The 27,054-nt window shown below is 43.8% G+C and overlaps 2 protein-coding genes across 4 annotated transcripts in view; one reads left to right on the top strand and one right to left on the bottom strand.

Moving 5' to 3' along the window:
• The window catches only part of Dpysl3 (dihydropyrimidinase-like 3), a 117,308-nt gene extending 100,485 nt beyond the window's left edge, over nucleotides 1–16,823 (top strand). For all 3 annotated transcript variants that reach the window (NM_001291455.1, NM_009468.5, NM_001136086.2), the window contains exons 9-14: nucleotides 3,765–3,921; nucleotides 4,789–4,930; nucleotides 7,941–8,111; nucleotides 9,298–9,477; nucleotides 11,915–12,077; nucleotides 13,382–16,823. In NM_001291455.1, the coding sequence (NP_001278384.1) occupies nucleotides 3,765–3,921; nucleotides 4,789–4,930; nucleotides 7,941–8,111; nucleotides 9,298–9,477; nucleotides 11,915–12,077; nucleotides 13,382–13,470 (902 nt within the window). In that variant the 3' untranslated portion in view covers nucleotides 13,471–16,823. The remainder of the gene's footprint in view (nucleotides 1–3,764; nucleotides 3,922–4,788; nucleotides 4,931–7,940; nucleotides 8,112–9,297; nucleotides 9,478–11,914; nucleotides 12,078–13,381) is intronic.
• A 3,497-nt stretch (nucleotides 16,824–20,320) lies between these two features.
• Stk32a (serine/threonine kinase 32A) overlaps nucleotides 20,321–27,054 on the bottom strand; it is a 109,785-nt gene continuing 103,051 nt past the window's right edge. Inside the window, exons 10-13 of the mRNA NM_178749.3 lie at nucleotides 25,757–25,882; nucleotides 24,284–24,412; nucleotides 23,726–23,790; nucleotides 20,321–22,747 (exon numbers count right to left, since the gene is read on the bottom strand). Coding sequence (NP_848864.1) covers nucleotides 22,648–22,747; nucleotides 23,726–23,790; nucleotides 24,284–24,412; nucleotides 25,757–25,882 — 420 coding nt within the window. The 3' untranslated portion in view covers nucleotides 20,321–22,647. The remainder of the gene's footprint in view (nucleotides 22,748–23,725; nucleotides 23,791–24,283; nucleotides 24,413–25,756; nucleotides 25,883–27,054) is intronic.

Below are 27,054 nucleotides of genomic sequence, written 5' to 3'. Positions count from 1 at the left end.
AATTTTTAGGGTCACTTATATATACTATCAGATCATCTGCAAAAAGTGATATTTTGACTTCATCTTTTCCAATTTGTATCCCCTTGATCTCCTTTTGTTGTCGAATTGCTCTGGCTAGGACTTCAAGTACTATGTTGAAGAGGTAGAGAGAAAGTGGGCAGCCTTGTCTAGTCCCTGATTTTAGTGGGATTGCTTCCAGCTTCTCACCATTTACTTTGATGTTGGCTACTGGTTTGCTGTAGATTGCTTTTATCATGTTTAGGTATGGGCCTTGAATTCCTGATCTTTCCAAGACTTTTATCATGAATGGGTGTTGGATTTTGTCAAATGTTTTCTCCGCATCTAATGAGATGATTATGTGGTTTTTGTCTTTGAGTTTGTTTATATAATGGATTACGTTGATGGATTTCCGTATTTTAAACCATCCCTGCATCCCTGGAATAAAACCTACTTGGTCAGGATGGATGATTGCTTTAATGTGTTCTTGGATTCGATTAGCAAGAATTTTATTGAGGATTTTTGCATCAATATTCATAAGGGAAATTGGTCTGAAGTTCTCTATCTTTGTTGGATCTTTCTGTGGTTTAGGTATCAGAGTAATTGTGGCTTCATAAAATGAGTTGGGTAGAGTACCTTCTACTTCTATTTTGTGGAATAGTTTGTGCAGAACTGGAATTAGATCTTCTTTGAAGGTCTGATAGAACTCTGCACTAAACCCATCTGGTCCTGGGCTTTTTTTGGCTGGGAGACTATTAATGACTGCTTCTATTTCTTTAGGGGATATGGGACTGTTTAGATCTTTAACTTGATCCTGATTTAACTTTGGTACCTGGTATCTGTCTAGAAATTTGTCCATTTCGTCCAGGTTTTCCAGTTTTGTTGAGTATAGCCTTTTTTTAGAAGGATCTGATGGTGTTTTGGATTTCTTCAGGATCTGTTGTTATGTCTCTCTTTTCATTTCTGATTTTGTTAATTAGGATGCTGTCCCTGTGCCCTCTAGTGAGTCTAGCTAAGGGTTTATCTATCTTGTTGATTTTCTCAAAGAACCAACTCCTCGTTTGGTTAATTCTTTGAATAGTTCTTCTTGTTTCCACTTGGTTGATTTTGCCCCTGAGTTTATTTCCTGCTGTCTACTCCTCTTGGGTGAATTTGCTTCCTTTTTTTCTAGAGCATTTAGATGTGTTGTCAAGCTGCTAGTGTGTGCTCTCTCTAGTTTCTTTTTGGAGGCACTCAGAGCTATGAGTTTCCTTCCCTCTTAGAAATGCTTTCATTGTGTCCCATAGGTTTGAGTATGTTGTGGCTTCATTTTCATTAAACTCTAAAAAGTCTTTAATTTCTTTCTTTATTCCTTCCTTGACTAAGGTATCATTGAGAAGAGTGTTGTTCAGTTTCCATGTGAATGTTGGCTTTCTATTATTTATGTTGTTATTGAAGATCAGCCTTAGTCCATGGTGATCTGATAGGATGCATGGGACAATTTCAATATTTTTGTATCTGTTAAGGCCTGTTTTGTGATCAATTATATGGTCAATTTTGGAGAAGGTCCCGTGAGGTGCTGAGAAGAAGGTATATTCTTTTGTTTTAGGACAAAATGTTCTGTAGATATCTGTTAAGTCCATTTGTTTCATAACTTCTGTTAGTTTCACTGTGTCCCTGTTTATTTTCTGTTTCCACGATCTGTCCATTGATGAAAGTGGTGTGTTGAAGTCTCCCACTATTATTGTGTGAGGTGCAATGTGTGCTTTGAGCTTTACTAAAGTGTCTTTAATGAATGTGGCTGCCTTTGCATTTGGAGCATAGATATTCAGAATTGAGAGTTCCTCTTGGAGGATTTTACCTTTGATGAGTATGAAGTGTCCCTCCTTGTCTTTTTTGATAACTTTGGGTTGGAAGTCGATTTTATTCGATATTAGAATAGCTACTCCAGCTTGTTTCTTCATACCATTTGCTTGGAAAATTGTTTTCCAGCCTTTCACTCTGAGGTTGTGTCTGTCTTTTTTCCTGAGATGGGTTTCCTGTAAGCAGCAGAATGTTGGGTCCTGTTTGTGTAGCCAGTCTGTTAGTCTATGTCTTTTTATTGGGGAATTGAGTCCATTGATATTAAGAGATATTAAGGAAAAGTAATTGTTTCCTTTTATTTTTGTTGTTAGAGTTGGCATTCTGTTCTTGTGGCTGTCTTCTTTTTGGTTTCTTGAGGGATTACTTTCTTGCTTTATCTAGGGTGTGATTTCCGTCCTTGTATTGGTTTTTTTCTGTTATTATCCTTTGAAGGGCTGGATTCAGATATGGGCATTATTATCATGTTGTTTTGAATGAAGAAATGCATGCAATCAGCTGGGCAGATCAGTATCCAAATTCCAATATAATTGAGAATGTTACTTCTCCAACTTCTATTCCTAATGTGGTCCTAAGGAACAGTTGGTCCTCTCAAGGATGCATTTCTTATAATTGTCGAGTGTTTTCCTTGAATCTTACTTCTTCATTTCTCTGTCAATCTTTTTCAACACCACCCCATAAGACAGTGATGTGTATGTCAATTATTGCTAGTCTCATATTTTTTCTGTAGTAGATACCACTAACCAGTCATGGATATCTTCTTGTGAAACTAGACATGTTATTAGAATTTCCCCTAGCTACTATTCCAGTGAACTGTTAACAGTTGATTGAAGTTGAAACAAGGCAAAACCTCTTTATAATACTGGTTGCAAAATGTCATAGAACGTGGCTGTGCAAACTCTGGAGACAGAATGTAGAAAAAAAAGAAAGTCAAGGGTCAGTTCCATCTTAATGCATTTAATATTACTGGGTCTCCAGTTCCGAGACACTGTTTGTCACATTGAAAAATGCATAGTCAAGGAAAACCATGATTAAAATATAAAACAGCAGCAACAAAACCGTGTATCCTACAGAATGGGTTTTACCCTGTAGGGTCAAATCTTGTCCTTGGACCAGGAGGAGCTGGCAGTCCCCAGCAACGTGAAACACACTTGGGACTTTGGGCCTCTACAGTGGAAGAGGGTAGACAGGAAAGGAATTAGTATAGGAAAGATGACTCATCAGTTAAGCATCTGCCATGCAAGCATGTGCAAGCTGGGCGTGGTGGCCTACCCTGATAGTCATAGCTCAAGGGATGGAGACAAGAGAACCCCTGGACCTTACTAGCAAGCTTACCTTGTCTAGTCAGTGAGCTGCCAGTTCAGTGAGAGACTGCCCCAAATAGTAAAATGGAGGACAGAGAAGGCATCCAATGTTGGCCTCTGGCCTCTAGACCCATGCACACACATGTATAAGTACATTCCCAAATGATTTGCACACACACACACACAAAATTAGTATTTATTGAGTTTCTACCGTGGGCCAGACCTGTCATGTATGTTAAGTCCTTTCAGAAGTTTGGGAGTGTAAACAATGCCATCAGTTCTAGGTCATAATGCTTTGACATTTTAATGTGTCCTGTAATCACATAATCAGTACATAGTTTTATTTTCTTCCTGTCAAACATAAAATTGCCTCAAAGTGTGAGGCTTACAGTCAGAGCTTATAACTAGTGACTTATTATTGTGAACATTGATTCATCCAGTCATTCAAAACATTGTTTACATTTAATAGAGAAACAGACCTAAAATAAAACTGGGAATAGAAACTTGAACCCCTGGGTTGCCTCACTCCAGAGACACAGTCTTGAGCAAAGTTATAGTTCTGATTAGATATGCTGGACCAGAGCACTACACATCTCTTACAAACCTGATATCCACTCCTTCCAGGAAATGTGGTCTTTGGCGAGCCCATCACTGCCAGCCTGGGAATAGATGGAACTCATTACTGGAGTAAGAACTGGGCCAAAGCAGCTGCGTTTGTGACATCCCCACCTCTGAGCCCTGACCCTACCACACCTGACTACATCAACTCCTTGCTGGCCAGGTTGGTGTTGGAATGCCATGTATTCTGTGGGATCATCTTGGGACCACCTGGGATGGGGGCTGTAGTAGTATTGGTCTAAGTGGTAGATGAGTGTCTGCAGCATCAAATTCTCCAGCAGTCGTGAGTACAGAAAACTGGCGCTTCTACCTCACAGTTCAACTGATGACACAGTTCCAGTGTGAATGATGGTTCTAGCAATTAATGCCTAACTTGGCCAAGCTTGGGCTCTCCCTTGCCCCTCATTTTATGTCCACAATTTTATGAGTGAGGCATCATTTTATAGATTAAGCAACTGATGGTCAGGGCATTTAAAAGCTCTTTGTCAGGACTCAAAGCATTGTCACGATGACACTTAGTCAGCAATTATAGGGAGATTAAAAAATCAGGCCACTGGTCATTTGAGTCCTTGCATGTTTAGTTTCTATTTGTATGTGTGTTTATATAAGCGTGCACACATAAGAGTTCATGCTTGCCTGTGTATCTTTATGTGCACCTCGTGTGCAGGTGACATCAGAGGCCAGAAGAAGTTATAAGATAGCATGGAGCTGGGGTGAGAGCCAGTTGTGAGCCACCTGATATGAGTGCTGAGTACCAAACCTGGATCCTCTGCAGCAAGAGCGAGTGATCATAACCACTGAGCCAGCTCTCCAGCCTTCATCTGAGTCTTTGTAATTGGCCACAGAAGACATGATCTGATTCTAGTTCCTCACTTTACGGATGGGTAGCAGCCCAAAGAGGACAGGAAACTTAGCCAAGATCACACAGCTTAGTGGGAGATAGAGAGATTACAAATGAAGACATGATTTTTGGTTACTCAGTATTTTCCAGCCATCTCTCCTAAACATGTGCAACTTTATCTTTTTCCAGCGGGGATCTGCAGCTCTCTGGAAGTGCCCACTGTACCTTTAGCACTGCCCAGAAAGCCATTGGGAAGGACAACTTCACAGCCATCCCTGAAGGCACCAATGGCGTGGAGGAGCGTATGTCTGTCATCTGGGACAAGGCTGTGGTAAGGGACTGAGGGAGGGTGGCCCAGGTAGAACTATCCATGAACCAAATCAAAGGCTCAGGCACTAATCAAACTAAAACCTGTCCCTCAGGGAATCCTTGAAGAGTATGTTCGGGGTATAGGTGAGGTCTACAACCTCGTGAGATGTCCATGGGTGTTGCAGGATGTTTGACCACGCTGTGTACACCAAGATTAAGTTATTTACTGGGAAAACCTGTTTTTCCTTGTGTGGCTCAGCCCTAGCATACAACTTTAATCCAAGAGCTTTCTGTTTATTGTAAACAGGGTTAAATAAAGTCAACCATTGGTCAAGAGGCAGAACAAGCAACCAGAAAGGGAGTGAACATAGGGAAAAAAAAACAGAGAGTGAATACAGAGGATGAATACAGAGAGACACAGGAAGTAGAAAGGATGGATATTTGGTTTGAAGGGTTATTGAGAAGTCATGGAGGAGAGCTTAGTTTTGGGGCGTCAGCTGTGGATGAATGTCATCAAAGGGTCATCTGGATGTTTTATCTGCCTCCCTGAGCTAGCAGGCTCTTACCCCAGCATTTGGCTCCTGCCTCTTTATTAGCAAAATCAAATGTTTGAAATTTCGTTAAAAACAACACAGAGAGCCAGGTGGCTCATGTAACTTGGGAATTCACCTACTAGGAATGACTTCTGCCGTCTAGAAACTCTAAGATAGCTTCCATACACACCATTCTGTCATCCAATCTCATGATCTGTGTCTAAAGGATAGTGAACCCATTCTTTGTGTTAGAAAAGCGTTATAAGTTCTTTTCAAAATGTTGGATATGACGCTTTGAAATGGCAAGTAATTCATCTGTCCCTAAAGCCACCAAGTCGTAGCAGGAGCATCCCACATTGAAGGCTTGTGAACACCCCAGCCTATAAAAGGGATTGACTCTCAGTGTCCCTTGGCCAAGTAGCAATTTTTCCCCCTGATTAAGTCATAAAGATTGATGAAAGAAATAGCCATATCAATTGGACATAGTACTACCGGAGGATCCCGCAATACCTCTCCTGGGCATATATCCAGAAGATGTCCCAACCGGTAAGAAGAACACATGCTCCACTATGTTCATAGCAGCCTTGTTTATAATAGCCAGAAGCTGGAAAGAACCCAGATGCCCCTCAACAGAGGAATGGATACAGAAAATGTGGTACATTTACACAATGGAATACTACTCAGCTATTTAAAAAAATGAATTTATGAAATTCCTAGGCAAATGGATGGACCTGGAGGGTATCATCCTGAGTGAAGTAACCCAATCACAAAGGAACTCGCACAATATGTACTCACTGATAAGTGGATATTAGCCCAGAAACTTAGGATACCCAAGATATAAGATACAACTTGCCAAACGCATGAAATCCAAGAAGAACGAAGACCAAAGTGTGGACACTTTACCCTTTCTTAGAAATGGGAACAAAACACCCATGGAAGGAGTTACAGAGACAAAATTTGGAGCTGTGATGAAAGGATGGACCACCTAGTGATTGCCATATGCAGGGATCCATCCCATAATCAGCTTCCAAATGCTGACACCATTGCATACACTAGCAAGATTTTGCTGAAAGGACCCAGATATAGCTCTCTCTTGTGAGACTATGCCAGGGCCTAGCAAACACAGAAGTGGATGATCACAGTCAGCTATTGGATGGGTCACACGGCCCCCAATGGAGGAGTTAGAGAAATTACCCAAGGAGCTAAAGGGAACTGCAACCCTATAGGTGGAACAACAATATGAACCCGAGAGCTCTTGTCTTTAGCTGCATATGTATCAAAAGATGGCCTAGTCGGCCATCACTGCAAAGAGAGGCCCATTGGACTTGCAAACTTTATATGCCCCAGTACAGGGGAATGCCAGGGCCAAAGAGGGGGAGTGGGTGGGTAGGGGGTTGGGGGGGTGGGTATGGGGGACCTTTGGGATAGCATTGAAAATGTAAACGAGGAAAATACCTAATAAAAGAAGAAGTAGCCATATCAATAAAGACACTCCTGAAGATTTTAGTAAAAATCATATTAAATTCACTGTCCAGTTCCCTACCTATATACAGTGCCAGTACAGTGTCTCTGAACTAACTAATGCTTCCTTCATCTATGTGGGCAATCCAGTAAGCCCCTTGTTTGTGGAAATTTAAAGGCAGGGTTTGAAAGTTAATTCTTTCCATACTCAGGCTGTTTGTTTTAAGAAAAGAGAAGTTATAATCTTTTTGTCTCTTCTCTCATGTGGTTGACTTTTGTCTATTTTTGTGAGCAATCTGTCTTTATGGATTCTTTATCTTACAGATACTATCTCTATGTATTAAAAATTAATATAAAACATACATGCTGCCTATGATGCTTCTGTCAATATGAAGCCTGTAACTAATCCCCTAAGATTAAGTCACTCGTGATAATCATAGTTGACTTACTATAAAGAGGATTCTGCTATGGCCATAGGGCAAAAAAAAAACACCACCACACACTTCTGAAAACATATCCTTATCATTTAGCAATAATACCTTGAGTCTTTTAATTGATAACATGATACATTCTCAATAAAGGAACCTCAGACAAATACATACATTTTTTTTAAAAAAACCCTCATAATTCTATAATACAGGGATGTCCACTATCACCATCTAAGCAAGGTTTTGTATATGTATCCTTTGAGCATACAAATATACACATATACTTGAAGGAGGAGCTCACACTCACATGGTTTTTACTGTAAGCTCTCTTTGATCTTTTTTGTAATTGGTAGAAGTAAATGCTTAAGTAAACATGAAGATAGCTAGAAAAAGTGCATTCTTTAGGGAAAGTCTTAAGCCACACATTTCCACATTTTCCCTGTGAAGTTCATACTGCCCAGCTGACCCTCCTGGATAGATGGAATCTGGACTCACTACCTTTGTATTCCTTAGTCACTTTGTTCTGGGCTCAGAAGCCTTGCATCCAATAGATAGAGCTTCCCTATTTCCTGGTGACAGGCCCAGTTATGCACTCTTTGTATTTCAATAGGCCACGGGGAAGATGGATGAAAACCAGTTTGTGGCCGTGACAAGCACCAATGCTGCCAAGATATTCAACCTGTACCCTCGAAAGGGGAGAATAGCTGTGGGCTCTGACAGCGACCTTGTCATCTGGGATCCAGATGCCTTGAAGATTGTCTCTGCCAAGAACCACCAGTCGGTGAGGCAAGGGTTGGTGGGATGGAGAATGTGTTGTAGAGCTGCTTATAGGGTGGACCAATCTCAGAGACTCAGATGGTCTGCGGTAATAATCTTGCCCTGAAGAGCTTTTTTATTTTGTCTGTGATTCATTTTATTTTGAAAGCAAGGTCTCAGGCTCAGGCAGGCTTCAAATTTGAATTGTTAATAACCCTATTTTTGTCTCCCAGTTTCTGGTGTGACAGTAAACACTCCCATGTCCAGTTTACCCTAACTTTTACTGGCATAAGAAAACCTTAAACTATTTATTTCTTTCCCCTGTTTTCCTGAGTGAGGTAGTCATTCAGGGATGAGGGCACAGAGGCAACTCCTCTCTGAAGGCTTGAGGATTACAGAGGCTCAAACAGACTTAGTTTTGAACGAAAAGACAAATGTCCCTCATTATCCACTCCGATTCTCCTACAAGGTTGAAACCAAAACCCAACTTTATGGCCCTAATTACTTGGTCATAAAAATAATATCTGAAGTGGTTATGTGCCAAGCATCTTGCTTCCAGTTCACTGAATCTCATGACCAGTGGACACTGTCTGGGTGGGTACTATTATCTTCTTTTTGTAGTTTTGCCAAACTTCTAGAAGTGCAGAGAAAGTATAGGATTGAGTACTGGCAGTGCTACTCAAACCTAGCACCAACCAGTATTCCTCACCGTGCAGTGTTGTCTTCCTGCTGAACAAGAGAGGAAGGAAGTTAGAAACCCTACTCTAGGTCGGAATGGCCTTTGCTTCTAAATCAAAAGGTGTTATGGAATTGTGTACCAGCAGGGGCCTGAGGGTCATGTGTCATTGAATTCACCACTAAGCCACTAAGTACAGGCATACTGTGCAATGTCCCTGGGGGTTTTGTGGCTGAGTTTGTGATATGACCAGCAGTGGAAGTAGAATTCAAATTAGTGAATCTTAAAAGGTGCAAGGCATTTTGCTTTGCTCGAGCCATCCCTCTCCAGGATATGTCAGTCTCCTGCTTTTTTTTTTTTTTTTTTTTTTTTTAAATCAAGGCAGGCAGGTGTGTCCTGAGCTTGGATTGGCTTTACTATGTGACTCTGTTCCTGGTAGCACCAAAGGAGGATCTGAAACATAGACAATAACCCCATTCTTCTTTCTTCTCTTCCTACACCCATGGCATGGCTTTGTCCCCATCCCCGAACCTAGGTTGCCGAATACAACATCTTTGAAGGGATGGAGCTGCGTGGTGCACCTCTGGTGGTTATCTGCCAGGGCAAGATCATGCTGGAAGATGGCAACCTGCACGTGACCCAGGGGGCTGGCCGCTTCATTCCCTGCAGCCCATTCTCTGACTATGTCTATAAGCGCATTAAAGCAAGGAGGAAGGTGAGTACCAATGAGGTACAGGGGTTAGAAAGGGAGTCTCATGCAGCCCCTGGGATTCTGAGGACCAGGCTTCCTCAGACCCTCCCAGGCAAAACCATAGCAACAGTTTGGCCCTGAAGCAATGATGTGCAGAATTCAAAGGCTTCAAAGAGGATGTCTAAACAATGTTTAGCCAAAGAAAAACTTCATTTCCCCAAATAATTCTTATACATTATTATAGTACTTCAGTTTAAACTTTATATGCCCCAGTACAGGGGAATGCCAGGGCCAAGAAGCGGGAGTGGGTGGGTAGGGGAGCAGGGCCGGGGTAGGGTATAGAGAACTTTCGGGATAGCATTTGAAATGTATATAAAGAAAATATCTAATAAAAAAAATAAGTTAAAAAAGCAATTAAGATGGCACTTCAAAAAAACTGGAAATATTTGATGTAATGATAATATATTTTCATAGAAAAACTGTTCCCAAGGCTTAAAACAACAACACGTTGACACCCAGTCATCTCTCTTCTAGCCCACCCAAAGTTGCTCCATTGGGGAAAATGCCAACAGCTTTTAAGTACATATAAAATATCTCTCCTTCCTTCCTTCCTTCCTTCCTTCCTTCCTTCCTTCCTTCCTTCCTTCCTTCCTTCCTTCCTTCCTTTCTCCCTCCCTCCCTCCCTCCCTCCCTCCCTCCCTCTCTCTTTCTCTTTCTCCTTCCTCCCTCCCCCACTCTCTGTCTCTCTCTCTCTCTGTCTCTCTGTGTCTGTCTCTCTCTCTCTCTCTCTCTCACACACACACACACACACAAACACACACACACACTCACACACACACTCAACTGAAGTAGTTGGGGTGATTTAAAGATGGGGACTGGGGACGAGGTATTTCACTGAGTTCCTCTTCTCCCCTCTCCAGCTTCCAGATGTTCTTGGAACTCTTCACAACTAAGCTATCCCAGACCCTTAGATTGGGATAGCGGTGTAAGATTTGAGCTTCCTACTTCAGTTTTTGGCTTACTAGAAAAGAAAAGAGGAAAGAAAAGAGAAAAGAAAAGAAAAGGAAAGGAAAGGAAAGGAAAGGAAAGGAAAGGAAAGGAAAGGAAAGGAAAGGAAAGGAAAGGAAAGGAAAGGAAAGAAAAGAAAAGAAAAGAAAAGAAAAGAAAAGAAAAGAAAAGAAAAGAAAAGCCAAACTTCCCCAGTGTAGACATTGACTTATTATGATTTAGATTCTGGAACCAGAGCAATGCCATGGCTATAGTGTTGCTAGATGAGGAGTACTGATTCCTGTCGCAGCCCTCATCCCATGAAGACAAGGGCACTGTGCTTGGTGGCTGCACAGAAGGCAGGGCTAGGGCTGCACAGAGGTCTCACCCTGGTGCATCCATCCCTTTCAGGTCCATAGGGACGCACACCCTCACTGCCTCACTTGTGGCCCATGATGTGCCAGGGGTTGCATGTGGGACTGCTACTGCCGGGGTGGTCACATCATGCTTGTCACACAGGTCATAAGTGCCATGTGGGCACAGCATATTTCACAAGGCTTTAAACCCCAGCCCTTGGCATAATCCCAGCCCAAAACACAAAGTTGATTGATATTGCTGACTGACTACCCAGTCCCCACCTAGTTAACAGCCAAAGGTCAATGGCTCGGGCCACAGAAACTTAGTATAAGGCTTTGAAGCCCTAACTTGAAAAAAGCTCTGAAAAGCCTTGGGTGGTTCTTCTGTGGGATCTTACTATGGCAGTGTTGTGACTTCATCTTAGACCCCTGTCCTTTCTACTGGCTACACTCCAACTGTCCTAATAGTTCTTCATTCCGCCATGTCCCTACTTCCAGCTAGCTGTGCTTGCTGATCCCTCTGCTGCTTCTGTTGACATCCACATCAATGATTAGCATCCCCTCAGCCATTTGTCTCTCCTGAGGCTGACATGGTCATTTGATGCTCTAGACCAGTTGTTCTCAACCTGTGGGTCTCAAATGCTTTGTGTGTGTATGTGTGTGTGTGTGTGTGTGTGTGTGTGTGTGTGTGTGTGTGTGGAGGGGGCTTAAATGGCCCTTTCACAGGGGTCACCTAAGACCATTGGGAAACACAGATATTTACATTGTGATCTATAACAGGAGCAAAATTACAGTTACAAGAGAGCAACAAAATGCTTTTATGTTTGGAGTTCACCACAGCATGAGGAACTGTATGAAAGGGTCACAGCATTAGGAAGGTTGAGAACCACTAGACGGTTCTAGACAGAATCTCATGTCTACAGAGGCCTTCCTGGATGGCCTCTACCCTCAGTTTCTTGTGGCACTGTCGCTTCTGTCACATCCATGTCTTCTGTTTCCTCCTGGATTCCTCTCCACACACACTTTTCACCGACACGATTACACCTCCCAGAGCACATTCTACACTGTTGGGTCCTTTGAATGGAAGAATGAATGGTGACCTGTTTCTCTGGCTGCAGATGGCAGACCTGCATGCAGTCCCAAGAGGCATGTATGATGGACCAGTGTTTGACTTGACCACCACCCCCAAGGGGGGCACCCCAGCTGGCTCTACTCGGGGCTCTCCCACTCGGCCAAACCCGCCAGTGAGGAACCTCCATCAGTCAGGATTTAGCCTGTCAGGTGAGTGGAATGAGCTGGGGAAGGGAGGGAAGAGGGAGAGTGGAGGGAGAAACCAGCATCCCTAGGCTACAACCTAATCCTGCAAAATCAAGGTAAATGCATTTCACAAGCCAGTGCTTGTGTCCCCTTCAAGGAGATGATGAGAACTGAGGACAAAAAGTTTTCCTAATCAGCAAGTGGCCCTGGTAAGAAAGTTAAACAAGGTACCTTCAAGTTAGAGGTCAGGTTCAAATGATAGCAAATTCTACTTAGAGGTCAAACCTAACTGGGAGCAGGCCAATGGGGCTGACTTCGTTATGAATGGATAATGGTCTTCTACACCAGCGTGTGAGAAGTACGGTGTGTATGTGTTCAAGTCTCAGTGCACATAAAGCTCAGACAGTTTTCATGTTCTTGGAGCCGAGTTTCCCCTTCACAGTAAGAATGATGCAGAGCCAGCCTCTGCCGACTGGATGTTTACCCTGTGTTTGCCATGTTTACAGACCTCACCTATTTCCAAAGGTCTCTTTAATATAATGCTTGCTTAATTGTTCCATAGTTGTCTTAAAGTGGGGGGAGATAAATACAGGTGTACTTTCCTACAGTGGAAAATATACACATGAGGGAGGCAAGGTAACAAGATAGGAAAGACATTTAAAGGTGAGACTACAGCATATAGAGAAAGTAGGTGGGGTGGGGGGTAGTAGAAGGAGCAGAGACCATGGAGGAAAGGCTGTGGGAGACCTAGAGAGAAATGGAGGAAGAGAGGCTCAATGTTTCCAGGTAACTTTGCCAAGCATTTGAGATGATTCCCATTCCCAAGCAATTAGGGGCGTGTTCACCTTTGTCTGTGGTCTTCATGCATTCAGAGCTCCTTTATCAATGGAACCAAGTACACGTTAGCTCTTCTACCTGTGTAAACAGGGGACCATGGCCCCTCTAACCTCCTGGCCTTGGGCAGGTGACCTCTACAGAATCCCTCTGTCATGGAACAATGAATTTTTTTTTTCTCCCAAACCACAGTAGTTAGACTGTAAAACATACAACAGTCCGTATAAACATCTCTGTGTTCTCACAGGTAGTATTGATGAATTTAGCACCAGACTGACTCAAGGGAGGAAGTTGGCTTTTCCTATCAAGAAAGTATTTTTCCAGGACTCGGGTGGGGGTGGGGGGAGAGTCACGATTATGCATGATTTGGTGTTAAGTTTCTTGTGCACCAGGAAAGTACTTACTATTGTTCACTCTTGAAATGACTCATTTTCTCTTTCCCCCATATATCTCTTTCCCCTTGTTTCTCTTTGGGAAATTGTCTTCATCTGCAGGCACCCAAGTGGATGAGGGTGTCCGCTCAGCTAGCAAACGCATTGTGGCACCCCCTGGAGGCCGTTCTAACATCACATCCCTGAGTTAAGCCCTCCCAAAGAGGGAGGCAGAAGCAAGAAGAAAAAAAAAAAATTGAAGCCAAAATGGTACACCGATATTTAAGAAGGAACGTGAATCCATGCAGTTGAGATCTAAAGAATCACTAAGCCTCAAGCCTTATGTTTCCCAATGTTATGCTCGCTTGCCTAGCTTTATGAATTGCTTTGGTTTCTGTTTTTGCATACTCTCAATTTCTTTGAACCCCACCCCCACCCCACCCCCACTTACATGCATGCGATCAGACAGGCCACTAAGGTAGATTCTGCATATTATAGTGTTGAGAGCGTATGTAGCACTGCATCTTACAACAAGGGGACAGACAAAGCTGGGATGTCGAGAAAAAAACGAATGAAGGCACGAAGGGCCTTTGGATGATTGGGTGGTGGGAGCCCAGGGCAAGATGGAGGGCACAAAGGGGCTGGGGTGGGACGTGTACTAGGGAGGTGGGTGGGTGGGGTGAGCAGAAGGGCATTGTGTGTTGTATTATGATGTGTGTTAATTTCCATGGAGGATGGTCACATATGGCAGTGGTGCTCCATCACAGTCCCCTGGGATCTGCAGAGATGGCAGGAGGTCTTTGGGTTCTGGACTTTGTCATGTCCTTTCCTAGTAGATCTTGTTTCCTTACCATGTATTGAATGACAGAATCCAGCCATTTCTTCCACCTGTGATGCCAGTTGCTTGCTCAGGCCTCTTTCTCCTGTGGCTTTCTAGTCTTCTATTCCCAGCTGTGAAGACCACACACAGATGAACAAATGGACAGGTCTCTTCTTCTTTAGCTTCTTTGGGGCTCTTCCAAGGCTGCCATGGAGAATGCAGCCCCAGCTCTATTTAGGGGAGGACAGGTAAGCTTAGACAGCCTTCCTTTCAGCCCTGGGGAGGTACTCCCCACCCTCCTCTCTAGTGTCTGCAAACTGAGTTAGGACCATGGCAGAGCTAGAGCCAAAGGCTTCCTTTGCTCATGGCGAATGGCTAACCTCCTCATCCCACACCTGAGCGCATTTCCCGATGTTATTTCTTTTGGGAGAGCTGACTTTCTCTATTGTTCCTAAACTTTGCTCCCAACAGTAATCTCTGCTTCCGAGGGAGAGTACAGCAGAGATGTAGGGAACCCAGCTTTGAGTAGCAGGAGTGCACTGTATAACCACATTTTCAATGCTAAGCCAAGTGTTTCCTCGTCTGCTAGCAGATCCCAGGGGCTGGGATATCACTTTTTAATTGGTACTAAATCTCTAGGGTGATATGGATAAAGCGACATGATGCAGTTTTCTTGGTGTGCAACACATAAGGGCAGTGGGCAGCAGTGGTAGCCTCCCTCTTTGTCTGTCAGAGTTGGAAGCCCGTGTTCCTATCACACCATTTCCAAAATCAACCGTGAGCCAGATTCTGTGAGCAAGGCAGGGGGGCTGTAGAAGCCAAGATACTCTTCCTGCAGGAAACGTGGTAGTGACCTTGGCTCAGACTTCTGTGCTCTAGGGACCCACTCGGTGAGAAATATCACACTGCGCATTAAGTACTCTGAAGAGCAGAGCAGGCCTCGTACACCTTCGAAGTACTTAGAGAAAACTCCATCTCTGCCTGCAGGTGTTGTTTGGTTTTGCTGGGTTTTGTTTTTTGTTTTTTGTTGTTGTTGTTGTTGTTTTTTTTTTTTGAGGTGGGGAATTTCTGTTTATTTCATTTTGTAGAGCTGGACAATTGAGTCCAGGGCCTCTCAAATGCTAGGCAAAACTCTGTCACGGTGCTTCATCTTTGCTCCCCTTACAGCCCTGGCTGTAGGCTGTCATAAAATTTAGAACTAGAGAAATATGAACAGTTTGGATACATAAGGATTTGGAAATTGCCGAGGAAGGGATTTTCCTGAGAAAGCTATTCTGTTCTAATCTTGAAAAAAGGCTTTCACCTCAGAAGAGGAATCTTGCTTCTTTAAAGCTCTCATGGTGCTTTCATTTTAAAGGAGACTTTAGAAGAAAAAGAATGGAATGAAGTTTTGAGTTACAATTCAAATTTGGGGATCAATCCAGGAACACAGAAGGACTTTTATACGCAAAGGGAGTTTGCCAGATCTGAAGCTTGTATACTAAATACCTCAAAAGCTAGGCTCGGCAGCAGCATAGGTTGTAGTACCATCTGTGGCCACCAGATGGGGGAAGAGACATGTAAATGAACTGTAATTCTGCGCCTCCTCAACTGTGTGGTTCCCCATGCCTGAGCCCTTCCAGGGTCTCTCTGATCATGAAAAATAAACTCCTTTGGGTCATTTGCACTGCACTTGGCATTTCCAAAGTGTACCACTGTGCCGAAACCTTATGTTCCACTCAAGTGTTCCTTTCCTGTGCAAGGAACAGCTTCTTGAAGTCCTCAAGGTGGGCAGGCGCCATCTCAGGATGCGTCTCTTTCTTCATTCACTATGAGTAGTGCCCAAGCCTCGTAAATCCTGAGAATCCCTTGGCAACTCCCCAACTGTTTTCTTAACATGAGAATTTTTCTAAGCAACATGTTACTTGAGCTACAAATCAAAATGCAAATTGCTTCTGCTTCACAGGCAGACAGCCGCATTCCAGGGTGGGAGAGCGTGCTGGTACCATCTTCTCTCAAGTAGCTCTGTCATCGGGGCTTTCCACCAAGTCCCCTCTAAGAATACTCTGCAGTCTCCAAACGCCAAGTTATTGCTGAGCCCCCAATGGCAACCTATTGACATTCTTTCTGAAAGGGCCACAGGCGTGAGTGGTTGAAACGGTCTTTCTGGAGCAATTAAATCAACCTCCTCAGTGGAGAAATTTGTTACTTCTAAGTTTTTTGGGTTTTGTTTTGTTTTTTAATCTAGTAGGATTATAGTCATCCTCTAAAATGGCCTTTCTCTAACTTCAAAGTCCACTGGTTCTATGGGTCATTTCTTTATCAAGATATGCAGAGGTCTATCTCCCAAGGCCTGAATCCTAACTCTGGACTCCATTCTAATCATTCTGCTCAGTCCCTTCCAAGAGGCGAGTGCTTGCCAACGTTGCTTCTTGCCACAAGCCTCCCAGATCTCCTCCCCTTAGACCGTCCCAGCTTGAGTCCTGATGCAGTCATGCATTCCTCGTAATTCCCCTTTGAGACATGGTGTGTGGGTGTTCAGTTCTGTGTCTGGTGGCTATGGACAGACAGTGCGTCTCCCTGTGACCTGTGCTAGCTGTGAGGCAGCTCGGATATGGAAGAGCTGTTTGGTTTGAACCGTGAAGAAAACTGTGTATTGAGTTAGCTGAGATTAAAGAAACAAACGAACAAACAAACAAAAGCTCATCACGTGACTGTTAATGTAAACCTGGTTATTAAAATAATTATAAAATTACCGTTACTGTTCTCCAGTCGTTTGTGCATGGAAAACTAACTCACCTAATATACTGAGACTCTGGGAGACTAGGAAATGGTTCAGTGGGTAAGAGAGCTTGCTGTGTAAGAAAGAAGACCTGAGTTCCAATCTCAGTACCCAGTTAAAAAACTAGGTATGGCGAACATGTATGCCCAGAACCCTGGTACTGGGGATGGGGTAGAGACAGGAGGATAGCTGGGTTTGCTGGTGTCAAGTTCATAGAGAGACTTTGGTTCAATGGTAAAAAGTGTTAAAGCAGGACATCTGATGTCCTTGCCTGGTCCCCAGGATCATGTGCGTGAATGCACAGCCGCATGTAAATGTACATGTGTAACACACACACACACACACACACACACACACCGTGCAAGACAAAAGAAGAAACCTCTATAATTTGGTTAGTAGGTAAATAAGCATCAGATCTGATAACAGCAGAGGTTAATTGTAGACAGTTGTGGGCCTGAGGTTGAACTGTGGGCCGCTCACCCAACAACGGAGGTTGAAACCTTGGAGATCATTTGAGATTTTTCTAATAAATAATCACATTTATTTTTAATGTAGAAAACCATCTATTGGGGATGAGTCTAGCTGATTCTGAGACAGAACTTTAAAAAGGATTTGTTGTGTTTTTGTGTGTTTGTGTGTGTGTGTGTGTGTGTGTGTGTGTTTGTCTTCCACTAACCCTTGCTATTATGCCTTTCTGTAAACACCAGCTTCTTATTTCCAAAAGTCCGGGGATGAGGGGAAGCCCCCACGTAAATCACACCAAAGGTTTCCTTCAGCAAGCTGATATCAAAGAGTTCAGTGAATGTCTGACAAAAACTGTTCTCTGTGCATAATAGAAAGTTGGAAGTTCTGATTTGTGTAATGATTTTTATATGTTGTCTAGCCTTGGGGGTGCAGCTTGTAGGTAGAGCATTTATTTACCTAGCAGGTAGAAGGCCCCAGGTTAGCTCCCCATCACTACAAAATCAGAGACATAAAACTACCCACAAACAAGTCAGGACTCTTGGATCATTTTGTCTATGAACCTCCATCATGTCTCTCCCTGTGTTGGGACACATTCTTGAATCCAGTTCTCATTTGCATAGGGCAGACACCGGCAAGGTATACGCTGGTACACGGGTGGGTCTGGAAGTGGGGTTATAGGATATCTGAAAAGCTCAGATGAAATAGGGCAAACTTGAGCTTGCTGAATGTAAGTGATGAACCCAGGCAGTTTCCATCTCAGTCCAGCCTCCCCAACAAAGCACATTCCTCGTCAAGGCAAAACTGGTCTTTGGCATCTCTAGGTTTTCATTTTATCTGCCCAGGGAACCCAGAAGGAGAGAGATTCCCTCAATATTATCAGCCAAAGAGATTGTTTGGCCACCCTCAGGACTGGTGAAGTATATCTCTCTGCTCATGACCAAGAAATAGCTAGCTAAACCTGTTAAAGATTTGAGTGGCTTTAAAAGGGGCCACGGGCACTTATGATGGAACATACTGGAAAGCTTAAACAGCTATTTAAAATATTGATGGCAGATGCATTGGATAACTTTCATACCTATGGAGCCTCGAGTATTTGATGGTCACACTTGACCACCTTGGGAATGAGAACATGGAGCAGGGTTAAAAATAACAAAAGCATTTTGCTTCCAAAGAGCCTTTGAGAATTTGCTTTTCTCATACCAACCCATCACAGAGGAAACACACATCTGAGAAGAAGATAGGAGAACGGGACCACCCATGCAGCCTGCAAAATGAGAGTGGACAGCTAAGGCTGGTGCTCTTCAGAACCTAGGTGCTGAGCCCTGACCTTTGCACAGCTGGCTAGTGGCAACAGCATACAGGAAACTTAGTGTGGCAGGGGCTACAGGACAATTGGTGAGCATGACTTCAGAGCCCACTAACTCCAGGACAGGCCCAGAAACTTCCAGCTTGCTGATTGTGGAGCTGTTGTGAGCCTATGAGTTAGCTGAAAGTGCCCAAAGCCTTTGTTGTCCTCTTAGCTCAGATGATGGGCCTTGGACTATCCACCCAAGGCTATGGGAAAGAAACGGGATCCAGAGAGGCGGGGGAAATCTCAAAGGGATCATATATGGATTGTTTATAAACCTGAGGTCACAGTGAAAGACAGAAGCCAGGCTGCTGGGTGCAATCCTTCAGTGAGTCCACTAAAATGGGTGGCTACAGATCTCCAACACCATCCATGCTAAAGGGACATTCTTCTTAATGGAAGTAAGAACAGGTGACCTGGGATGACCCCTCACACATACTTGACAAAGGAAGTCTGAGGGCATATCGTACAGAAGACATTTTAATCCATGCAGGCACATTTATATCACATACACTATGGCTCAACACAAGCATATATATATATATATATATATATATATATATATATATATATATATATATATAAATTTTTTTCAGTCTGGGGCTTTTAAATCAGCCACCAGTTCAGAAAAGCACATAGAATGAAATGTGGAGTCTCGGGGTTTCACATTGAGCAGGCGAGCAGGCACACTGAACGCACGGTGAATAGCAATCACAGGTGGACCGAAGTAGAAGACAGATATTGTGTGGACAGAACACAGGAACACCGAGGAGCTGAGCAATGCACTTGCCATGCCTCATCATTGAACATATGAAAGGCAGCATCCCCGTCAACCTCCAACAGCAACGTGGGTGTCCATAGCCACAGCAACACTCTTTCTTCCTAGTTACTTATTCACCAATCACCAAGAAAGCCAAAACGATAGGAAATCCAGTCATTTCTGGACTTCCACTAATTAATTAGATCAGTGGGATTGATCTAGAAATGCTCTGTGCTGCCTGAGATTCATGCCTGTCCTAAAGATGACCTCAGCCTACACCAGGGCTGCAGTAGTGTCATTGGCTCTTAGCAGGACATATCCTTCCGCAGAGTGAGGATCTTACCAGGGTTGCCCCATAGGTAGCTGCCTCATTCTTCCACTCTGAGTCACTGGGAATGCCCTGGAGATTTTCGGCTGCATTGCAGAGTGGCACTACATCAGGGGCACTCTGGTATTCAAACCCTGCTCAGGCCTTTCTGATGCTCTGTAGAGTAAGGGAGGAAGGAAGCTGCTTGGAGAGATTCCAGGAGTAGCAGAAGAAAGGATAAAGTAGTCCCACTGTTTTCTGAAGTTCTCGGCCCTAATCCTTCTCAGAAATGTGGCTGTTTCATCTGTTGGGTGCTAACTTTGAGCTGCAGTTAGGAAATAAGACCAAGAAGTATTTACTACGAGCTCTTGGAAAAGTTTTCTGTTGTTTGTTTTGTTATTGATGCTTTTCCTCTTCTTTAAAAGGTACAGCAGTAGGTGGTGCTCAGAACCAGCTATTCTGCACAGCCGGATTCAGTGATTCTGTCTCTGGGGATGCTGGGGATCTACCCAGGTCTTCGTGCATGCTAAGCACAGATTCTACTACTGAGCCACAGCCCAAGCACAATGGATTTCTTTTGTGTGTTTGTTTGTTTTTTTTTCCTTTTAACTGACCACACACGGTGTGCCTGTCATTGACCCACCTCCCACCCTGCACTTTCACCAGCATATCCCCAGTTCTGAAAGCAACCGTGCTCAGAAAGATGCCCACTGGGAAGAAAAACTAGAGATTTGAACTTGAGACCTGCTGGCCCTGCTGGCCTTTAGAACGATTTGAAAGCTGCTGTTTTGGAGGATGCAGGCAAGGTCCAGGAGAAGGTGGGGCCAGGTGAGGGCAGGTAAATCCATAACACCTCTAACACGTTGGGTCTTCAATACAGAAGAACAAAAGGCAAAAACTGGAGCATGCATGTGGTCCCTGACACTTGTGGGGTATCAGCCGGGAGCAGAATCGAGTCGTCTCTGGGTTGCTATGTTTGACCCATTCATCCCTCTGAAGGTCAGGGCAGATGCTTTGAGATAAACAGTGATGGAATATGACCAAAATGTCACAAATAAAACGTCAGACAGAACCTCAGAGACAGGAGCTCAATAAAAGAGGTGGGTTTTGATTCTTAAAAATGTGCGTGTGCGTGTACGTGCTGGCGTGCGTGCGTGCGTGTGCGTGCATGTGCGTGCATGCATGCGTGCGTGCGTGTGCGTGCGTGCGTGCTTGTGTGCGTGCGTGCGTGCGTGCGTGCGTGTGTGTGTGTGTGTGTGTGTGTGTGTGTTTGCTCTTAGTAGAGAGGCACTATGTCCCAACCACGCCAGAATCTGGCGAACTGTAAATGCCAGTCTTACCCTCAGCTCTTGTTTTCGACACAAACTTTCTTGCCCCAGTAGCTACCCTCTACTTCCATGTCTGCCTTTCCCAAATGATATCAATCAATCAAGCTGGTCACTTGGACCAGCTTGCTGCCACCATGGCTATGCCTGTACTCTCCATAAGGAATACCATTAATGGCCTCGGTTTCCCCAAGAGTTGAAAACATGCTTTGTAAAGCCACCTACGTCATGATTCTACCTAGCGTCACCAGTGGGGCACTCGAAGAAGTTCTTCAAAGATCTTGTATGCGTGAGCACAGGGCAGTTACAACACATACACAGTTAAGGTGACTGACACTCTGCACATGAGTGAAATACACAGACAAGAAAGTGTCAGACTTCAACAATATGTTAAGCAGCAGGGCAATTCTGCCAGCCATCTCACAGTGATTACATAACGTGGGGGCATCGGTCTCCCTGAATTTGACCTCTGGGATCTATAAGCCATCCTGCTTCTTTAAGTGTAACTCTTGAGTAGATATGTGTAAATTGTTCCCTATTTTAGTTAACCAATACAAAAAATAAAGAGCCAAACAACACAAAGACGTGATATATTTCTTGACAAAAAAGCAACTGACTTTTTTTCCCCCTTCACTTTGTAGAGTTAGGAGTTTCAAGGGAAAGTTTGCTTGCTTCCAAAACTCCTGGAAATCTCTCCTGTGAGGTGTGACTTCACTGAATAGTTCCAAGTAACTCTACCTGTAGTTCAGGAGTACTCTCTGATCCTCTGGAGAAGCAGGTCTCTGCTAACCTTGAGGAAAATTAGCCTTCAAGGGACAAACATACCAGAGTCTGATATTTTACAACTGCCATGTTGGAAAAAAAAAAATGTGTCCCAACTCCCAGCATTTGCTAAACTTCTGCATATGACTCCTCTCATCAGAATCAAGTTTAACTGATCAAGGCCACCTCACACAAGAGAGCGTGAGAGGCCATGCACATAGTAGGCACTTGCAAACAGATTCCGTGCCCATCCAGTTCCCCACTTCAAGATCTCATGAGTCTTTGCTACTTCTAATCTAACCTATGTATTTATTCCCGATGGAACATCTTTATTCCTACCTAATCAAGCTTTGGAATTCTGGCCCCTGTGTGATATTCTCTAGCCCTGAAGAGGCCCACTATGTACAGTGTCCATGTTTCACAGTGTCATCAGAAAGAATAAAAAATAAATCTACATTCAAATATTCATTTAAAAATAAGAATAAAGGCTGTTTAGAGCAATCTGTAGCCAGAGCAAAGAGTAGCTCTCCTGAAATATCCCTCTACCTTCCAAGCGGTGAACTAAAACAGAGGAAGCAGTTAAATGATTCACTTAAGGTCACAGAGTCAATGCGTGCTGAAGCTGGAACTGAAGAGCTCAGAACCAGGGCTCTCTTCCTCTCCTGTCGCTGCAGAGTGCTGCCACCAACTTCGAAGACTACTCATTCATATTCTCTAAGTCATGAGGTGTGGCAGTGGCAGGGACTCCTGTCAGCTCTTCTGTGTGTGATAATCAGGACTTTCCCGCCAGGTGCCAAGAACTGTCCCCCGAAGCACTGTCCCCCGAAGACTCGGAAGCACTTTATAGGTTGTTATTCTGGCCGTCCTCCTCCTCTTCTGTGTTGTTTTTGGTTTGTTCCAAGGCTAGATTTGCTTGTCTCTGATTAAAGTCACTTTTTACTCTGAATGGAGGGAAGGATGGACAGAGGGAGGGTGAGAGGGAGGGGTTAAGGGAAGGAGGGAGGGAGAGAGTGTCATTCATTAAAGGAAAAATGAATTTAAACTTTTGAAATGATAACGTGTAGTCCAATATTTTTCATTCTTTTAAAACAATTAAAATATGATTCCATCATTTCTCCCTCCCTTTTCTCCCTTCCGCCCTTCTCGTGTCTGACCCAGCCCCTCCCAAATCAACTGCCTTCTCCTCTTTAAACATTGTTGATACAAAAAACAAATGAATAAATATATGGATACAAGCTGCTGAGTTCATTCGGTGTTGCCTCAATTTATAAAGAAGTCTGAGCTAAGACAGCTTTTACAAGTCATAGGGTTGGGCTCAGTGGGTGGAATCATTGACCAATAAGCCTGACACCCTGAATTTAATTCCAAGGACCCACAAATGGAAGGAAGGAGAGAACTGGCTCCTGCAGCTTGTCCAATGGCCACCTCTCATAAATCTCACCCCGAAAATGTTAAGACAGAAGCTTTTTAAATAGTCAGCGTGTTTACATTCCAATTCACAAAAGTATGGCACCAGATACTGGGGTAATTTATCAGTTAAAAAACTCAGACCAAAAATAAAAGAAGAAGAAGAAGAAGGAGGAGGAGGAGGAGGAGGAGGAGGAGGAAGGAGGAGGAGGAGGAGGAGGGAGGAGGAGGGAGGAGGAGGAGGAGGAGGAGGAGGAGGAGGAGGAGGAAGAAGAAGAAGAAGAAGAAGAAGAAGAAGAAGAAGAAGAAGAAGAAGAAGAAGAAGAAGAAGAAGAAGAAGAAGAAGAAGAAGAAGAAGAAGAAGAAGAAGAAGAAAAGGCTTCTGCAATTTCAAAATCTTTATCCTGGATTCATGTCCTTTTTATCAGAAAAATAAAATCTTAAAAATATATGAAGTCTCTGCAAATATAATATTACTTTAAACTGCTGGTCTCCACCACAGAGTTACTTACTTTTCTCTGTTGAAAATTATAAATTCTTTCTGAACAGCATCAAGATGCTCTTGAAGAAGGCACGTCTTCAAGGGGAACATAACAAAGAAACAGAAGCATTCTTAGCTGACACATGGGAACCTCAAGTGGCAAATAACCCATAGAGTATTCAGTGAGCAACATGGATTGATTGAGGAAGTCCTGTTTCCAGAAGCACACAGACTCTGAGAAGATGATAGGACAGGAATTCCCCCATATATATTCAGCTTCCAATGGAAAATGCAGGCTAATTACAATTTCACTGCTAACATAGTAGAGGTTACCCCACCTCTCGTGTCTCTTGCAGAAGACCAGAGGGGAAATTATGACAATATCTTAAATTCTGGATACCTGTCTTCTGCTTGCTGCTTGCTACTGTATCAGAAGGGTGAAGCCAAAGAACTTAATGGCCACTGTAGCCTTGCCTCTCTTATTACTAGAAGCCCCCAGCATCAGGCAGGGGCAGACTTCTGACATGACCTCCCCAAGCAGCTCTTGAATGAATTGCACTTCTTTGAGCTTGGTGGGGAGCCTACCTACCTGAGAGGAGTCACTTTTCTTCATTTCCTTCTCCCTTTTAGCCAGTCGTTTCTTTTTCTTGTGAAGAGGTTTGGACTCCAAAATCATTTCTTCCAGTTCAAAAGTGGGGTCACAATTGAGCCTGCCTTTCTGTAAAGAGGAAAGCAGGGCTCAGTCCTCATATCCCTGTATCATTCCTAAGACATAGGAGCCTACTGCAGAGAGTAATGAATAGTCCTGATGGGGTAGCCCAAGAATAATAACTTGGGCTCCCTCCAAGGATGTATAGCATTTAATGACAGCATTATCTTTTATATTCTTTGATTGCTTAATTTAGTTATTCTTATAAATGTTTATCTATCCTTCTGCGATTAATGAAGTAGACCATATTAAAATACTATTTCTAAGGTTCAGAATCCTGGATTTCTCAGTAGGTCAGAATCATGGCCATTGCTTGGTCACCTTCCAAGGTCAGCAACCAGATTTCAATATCAGGATTTCTGAGTGTGATGCCAAGAATTTGCTGCTTGATAAATCCTCCAAATGAGTCAGATCTACAGAGAGGCCCAACATCTACAAGGTGGAGCTTCTCATAGGGAGTGAGGAGAAGCTAAAAGAAGGAAGGTGGTGTCTGAGGCAGGTGGTACCCAGGGTCCCCCATAGTCATGCATCAGCCAGGCATCCGATCATAAGCCTCAGCTCACCTTCCTGTTACTAAAGTAGACAGTGGCACACTTGAATTCCACCACACTGTTCTTCCTTCTTCTGAGCGTTCACATGACACCCTAACTGGGTACCTTATCTAACTGTTCCCTGAAACAGCCATGTCCCCATGTGGCCAGAACAAGTGCCTCACTTGGACTTGAACAGAAATCCCAGATTTCTTTCTACCAGCCTCTGCAGGAGCACATCCCTCTTGCCAATGTTCCTACATCCTGTAGTATAATTGGAATACCAGGCAAAGCAAAGGAGAGAGGAACTTCAGTTGGGCTCCAGCCTAAGGTTTATCCAGCAGTATGCCATGGGATACAATATCCCTTGTTTGGGTACTCAAACGATGGAAACTACATCTAAAACTATAGATGAGTACAATAAAGCTAACAAAACAAGAGAAATGATCGTGGTTTTCCCACTAACCAACTCATAGATCTCAACGGACATGAAAGTTAACCTCTTTGCAAGAAGAAAACCAATCCTTTCCAATGAGCATGTTTCTGAGAATGACGATTAGGAAGACTAGAACCACTTACAGGACAATGTGTGGGTAAAGCTTAGAAGCCCAGATGTTGACAGCCTGCTTAGCTCCTTGTCAATCATGTGACTTTGGGTGTTCAACTTACCCCACATGTGCCTCCATTTTCTCCTCTGTAAAGCTAGTGTCAGGGTGCTTTTACGTTACTGGTGTGATCGTCAAGTGAGCCCCCGGGTGGACATGAACACAGAGCAATGTGAACAGAGCGTGGGAATGATGTGGGCTTGAGATGCTGGACTCACGGTCGGAATGAAGCCTGGAATGAGCCTCTTCTGCAGGACGGCGTCCCAGTTCATGTCACTCATGTAAGGGAAATTCTGAATGTCAGTCAAGTGAGAAAAGCGTTGGTCTGGATTAGGTTCAAGCAGCTGCCAGTGAAATAAAAGCAATGTTATTTCTAGGAAGGCCAGACTAAAAACTAAATAATAATAATAAAAAAATCCCGACTAAGTGTTCGAAACTGAGTATCTGATGGGAGTCCCTTGTACAGAAATTGAGCCCGTGGTTTGCCAAGACAGTGATCCCTTCTCCTACCTGCATGCAAATCAGGTGGAGAATGTATGGTTTGCAATAACACAAGAAGTCGTGTTTGTAGTATGATGAGTACAAATGTCTTGTACCAGGAATTAAAAAGAACTTCCCTCCTGACTCCCTGTTTTCTAAACCTCCACTTACCAAGTTCAAATCAAGAAGAAACAGTTTGAAGTGAACATTGCTTTGCAGAGCTAAGACCTGAAGCTGTGCTTTTCAAATGACATAAAATGGCCACCGATTCTTATTTCTTACTATTTTTCGTCCATTTATGGCCCACCCAAGCCAATCTGTGGTCTGACTGTACTTGGCTCACACGCAGCTCCAGACCATGTCCAACACACGACTTCAGCTTAACAACACTCAAGCAAGCACATTCCCTACCCAAGGAGACACATCCATTTGACCATGTGACAACGTAGTGTTGACATCGGTGTCAAACTCCCACTTGTTTCCAAGTGCTTTGCTCAATTTCTATACTTACAATGGATGGAATTGCACAAAGTACTGTGTGGGCCACAGTCATCGAATCACACTAAGTTGTGCTGATCTCTGGGACGGTGCTGGAAGAATGTGAGGCAGGAAGCAGGGATTCAGGAGGAGAGAGTGGCAGGGGTGAACCCGTGTGGCTCTGTGATGGTGAGGAATGGGAGGAGAAGGCAGAAACAGAGCCAAAGGGGGGAAAGGGTGACTGAAATTCACAAGGCTCGAAGGGCAGTTTATAACCACTGTATCGCGCAACTTAGCTTGATCTTTATTTTAAGAGCAATGAGAAGATGCTGACATAAGGGAATGAGAGCAGTAGGGAGAGGAGTGGCAGACACATGCAACAAACCAGACAAGGCAGGACAGCAGCTGGATCAGGGAGACAGCAAGAGCAATGAAGAGCAGTAACAGCGGTTAACATGGCTACTGAGAGTGTAAACCTGGTGATGGGTTAGATATGGAAACTGCGAGTGAACCCTGGGCTCTGGCTTGCATAGGTAGGTGAAGGGACCAGTCGTTGGCA

This window comes from Mus musculus, chromosome 18 (assembly GCF_000001635.26).
Source record: "Mus musculus strain C57BL/6J chromosome 18, GRCm38.p6 C57BL/6J".
NCBI classification, from domain to species: Eukaryota; Metazoa; Chordata; class Mammalia; order Rodentia; family Muridae; genus Mus; species Mus musculus.
The sequence above is the reverse complement of the archived record's forward strand: the minus strand, read 5'-3'. Positions and strand labels throughout refer to the sequence as shown.